This window comes from Medicago truncatula, chromosome 3, assembly GCF_003473485.1.
Source record: "Medicago truncatula cultivar Jemalong A17 chromosome 3, MtrunA17r5.0-ANR, whole genome shotgun sequence".
In the NCBI taxonomy this organism is placed as follows: domain Eukaryota; kingdom Viridiplantae; phylum Streptophyta; class Magnoliopsida; order Fabales; family Fabaceae; genus Medicago; species Medicago truncatula.
Window position 1 is genome coordinate 17,469,274 of NC_053044.1, and position 4,655 is coordinate 17,473,928.

The 4,655-nt window shown below is 39.7% G+C and overlaps 1 protein-coding gene across 1 annotated transcript; it reads left to right on the forward strand.

The window, feature by feature from the left end:
- The first annotated feature begins 932 nt into the window (after positions 1 to 932).
- LOC120579531 (secreted RxLR effector protein 161-like) lies at positions 933 to 1,628 on the forward strand. Its single transcript, XM_039831949.1, has one exon. The coding sequence runs from the start codon at positions 933 to 935 to the stop codon at positions 1,626 to 1,628; it is 696 nt and encodes a 231-aa protein (XP_039687883.1).
- The last annotated feature ends 3,027 nt before the right edge of the window (positions 1,629 to 4,655 follow it).

The following is a 4,655-nucleotide window of genomic DNA, read 5'->3' on the forward strand; positions in this document are numbered from 1 at the left end:
GGTATCTCATATCTCAAGAGGGTGATGTATTGCTCATGGACCAAGATGAGCCTGTGACTTACACGGAAGCCATAATTGGCCCCGAATCTAAGAAGTGGCTTGAAGCCATGAAATCTGAAATGGATTCCATGTACACAAATCAAGTTTGGAACTTGATTGATGCACCTGAAGGAATTAATCCTATAGGATGCAAGTGGGTTTTCAAAAAGAAAATTGACATGGATGGAAAGGTTAGTACCTACAAAGCGCGACTGGTTGCTAAAGGCTTCAAACAAATTCATGGTGTAGACTATGATGAAACCTTTTCACCAGTTGCAATGATTAAATCCATTCGGATCTTACTTGCCATCGCTGCATATCACGATTATGAAATCTGGCAAATGGATGTCAAAACTGCTTTCCTTAATGGAAATCTTCTTGAGGATGTGTACATGACACAACCTGAAGGTTTTGGCGATCCTAAAGCAACCAAAAAGGTATGCAAGTTGCAGCGATCAATCTATGGATTGAAGCAAGCTTCTAGAAGTTGGAATCTTCGCTTTGATGAAACTGTACAACAGTATGGATTCATTAAAAATGAAGATGAGCCTTGTGTTTACAAGAAGGTTAGTGGGAGCATAGTTTCATTTCTGATTTTATATGTAGATGACATATTATTAATCGGAAATGACATCCCTACACTACAAGAAATCAAAACTTGGTTAGGGAAATGCTTTTCTATGAAAGACTTAGGTGAAGCCTCCTATATATTAGGAATCAGGATCTATAGAGATAGATCACAAAGATTGCTTGGCTTAAGTCAGGGTACATATATAGACAAGGTCCTGAGACGGTTCAATATGCATGATTCCAAGAAAGGATTCATTCCTATGTCGTCAGGATTAAATCTATCAAAGAATCAATCCCCTTCGACTAATGACGAAAGGGATCGAATGCGTGATATCCCATATGCTTCAGCAATTGGTTCTATCATGTATGCTATGATATGTACTCGACCAGATGTCTCGTATGCTTTAAGTGCTACGAGCAGATACCAGTCTAATCCTGGCAACGATCATTGGATTGCTGTCAAGAATATCCTTAAGTACTTGAGAAGAACTAAGGATACCTTCTTGGTCTATGGAGGTCAAGAAGAGCTCTCTGTAAATGGTTACACTGATGCTAGTTTTCAGACCGATCATGATGACTTTAGATCGCAATCTGGATATGTGTTTTGCTTAAATGGCGGTGCTGTGAGCTGGAAAAGTTCAAAGCAAGAAACAGTCGCTGATTCTACAACTGAAGCCGAGTATATTGCTGCATCCAATGCCGCAAAAGAAGCTGTTTGGATTAAGAAATTCATTTCTGATCTTGGAATAGTTCCGAGTATTGTGGATCCCATTGAATTACTATGTGATAACAATGGTGCAATCGCACAAGCCAAAGAACCTAGATCTCACCAGAAATCCAAACACATACAAAGGCGTTATCATCTTATTCGAGAGATTATCGAAAGAGGAGATGTTAAAATATGCAAAGTACCAACATTGGACAATGTCGCTGATCCACTTACTAAAGCTCTTGCCCAGCAGAAGCATGATGGTCATACTAGATCTATGGGTATTAGGTTTATGCCTAATTGGCTCTAGTGCTAGTGGGAGATTGTTGGTGTAAGCCCTAGAGGCCAATAGTTTATGTTAAACCTATCTTATGTATCATGACTTTTATTATTGGATAATATATGGCACTCTTTATTATATTTAGATAATGTTAATAAAGTCCTTAGAATAGATAGTTCGTGTAATAATATATTAAGTGTGACTTAATCATGAGATTACATTATCTTATAGAACGCTATTCTTAAATGAATCCGTAGTCAAAGCTTTAATATGAATAAAGGATAATAATAAAGCGTCGAGACTATTATGTATGTAGACTGATGACCGCATCTCATGGGTCATAGATATGAGATATCAAGTCTATACATAGATATAAATATTAGGAGTAATATTTATATTGGATTGACCCACTGTGAGAATACTACATAGTAAGTTATGAAATTGTCATAAGATATTCTCACAATGATAATAATGTATATCGCTCTTAGACCTGAAACCACTATGATCTCTAGATGTGGACTCAAGTGTTTTGTTGCCATTCTAACGTTGTCTGTAAAAGGATAACAATAACGTTGGTTGATGGGCACTTGATGAATCATGCTGAGGGTCATGAGTGTCCTAGATGGGATTTGTCCCTCCTCATAAACAGGAGATATATCTTTAGGCCTCTTGATGAAATATGACTATAAATATGCATGGCCATGCTGAACTAAGTCAATATAAGATATTGGACTTATTCGTTAAATAGTACATTTCGGAATCAAGATAAATGAACATTGATCTATACAAGGGTGACACTATCTATGCCTTGAGATCAATGAAGATATTGAGACAAAGGAGTAATTATACACATATGTATTATCATGAAAGGTTTCGTCAGATCACTTGACATTCTTGTCACTTGGGTAGCAATGATGTGTTGCTAGATACCGCTCATTGTTTATGATATTAAATGATGGATTTAATATCATTGCCAACGTGACTAGAACCTAAAGGGTCACACACAAAGAGCAGTCAAAAGAGATATGTATAAGTACGACTTATATAAAGGGTGCGCTTAGTAAATAATGCTAATGATTTAGCAATATTTACTAAACTCGTATTGGGCTTAGTGAAGTCAAAAACGAGTTTGACTTGCAAAGCACATAAGGAGTTCTATAAATAGAACCCTAGTGCAATAGTTTGCGGTTACGTTCTTTTGCAGAAACCCAAGCTCTCTGACTTCCGTCTTCTTGGCTAGCACCGAGGTTTTGGAAGAGCACTGTTCGTGTGGACTTGATAGAGGCTCTGCTAATTGCTTGGCTGTGATCGTGATATCGGTTCGCAGATTCCACCGCTCGTTTTTCAGACCAACCGAATTAAGGTAACAATCGAATCACTGGTTCAAGTTTTAATTCGTAATGATCCAAGGAAAGTAAATCGAATTTTTCCGCTGCTTATTCTGATTATGTCGATTTACCTTCAGGGTACGACGGAGGTAACTGGGCAGCATTAATAGGGGCAACAGTAGCCATGGAATGACCGGCTCCGGCAGATACCATCCCTACTTCTGTTTCTTTCTTCTTATGATGACAGTTACCGTATCTCTTTGATGCATTTACAGAGGATTCAACTTTCTCGAATACAATAATGCCCTCTGTGACAGCTTCTTCTAGACGAGTCCCCATGGTGACCATCTCAGAGAAGTTATTTGGAGCAGCAATGATCATTCTTTCAACATAATCCTTTTTCAGAGTCTTCAGGAATGTTTGAGTCATACTCGCGGAAGCTTTCATCTTTCTTTTGGGAGAGGGATCTGAGAAAATCCCTGTTTGGTTTCAACCTGGTATTAAACCCATAGTGGCTTTTGAAAGCAGCGGCTAATTCATCAAAGGTATGAACGTCATCTTTGCTCAAGCTAGTATACCATTCTGCAGCGTCTTCCATTAAGCTATCTTGGAAGCAGTGAATCATGAGCGAATCATTGTCTGAGTAGTTACCCATCTTTCGGACATACTTGATAATGTGGTTCTGGGGACAAGTCAGCCCATTGTATCGGTCGAACTCTGGGACCTTGAACTTCTTGGGGACGTCCACCTTTAGCACCAACCAGAGATCATGAATCTTAACAGGGTCCCCGCTCCCTCGGTTAGCTTTGATTTCACGACGGAGTTCTTTAGCAAGTTCCTCCATCCTTTCTTCCATGGTTTTAATCACGGGGATGCTTCCGTGATGCGCGTTGATGTTAACACCTTGAGATATGGCATGCACAAGAGGCTCAGTGACAGTTGCCGTTGTCTGAGGCAAGGTAGTATTGATGGAGACAGTGTTCGTCCCAGGAATCGGGCCATTGTTAGCGGTACCAGAAGTGCCTGCTACAGTACTAGGAGTGAAAAACGGTGGAAGTCCATAAGGAAACCCAGTTGGCATAGCGAAGCGAGCATCAGTAGATACAGTTGGGATCACACTTGTAGCTATAGGGATAGCTGTGGCTACAGGGATAGCTGTGGCTGATTGTTCCTGGGCGGCTAGCAGAGCAGTCATGGTATCGTTGGCCTTAGTCAATTCTTCCCTCAGAGAAGCTAACTCGGTACGGAGCTGAGCATTTTCTTCTTCCATAGCTACCAAATTCTTCTTTCTGTATAATCTAGTCCGATGTATTCTGTCAGGTTCGTAGACTTTTCGAGTACGAGCCACCTTTCAAACTATGGCAAAAGAACCAGGAGGCAATGAGTGCTTGGAAACCTTTTGTGACTGATGAATGATGCATATGATGCATGATATACAAATGCAGATGCAAAAATGACTCTTTTTTGTCATCGAAGGGTTTTAGACAAATTAGAAACTTTTTAACGAGCAAAGCAATACGAAGTTTTACAAGGTAATTCTTCATACCTGCGATTATTTACAAAATTTTAACTTGTCTAAACCCTTTGATGAATGCTGGAAAAGGTTTATGCATGAATGCATGTATGCATGATTGTTTTTCAGTTACAGAGAAAACATGGTGGGTTGAGATTCAAGGTCGAGGAGTCACGGGTGGGCACGGCGCCCGGTGAAACTAAGGCTTAGGATAGT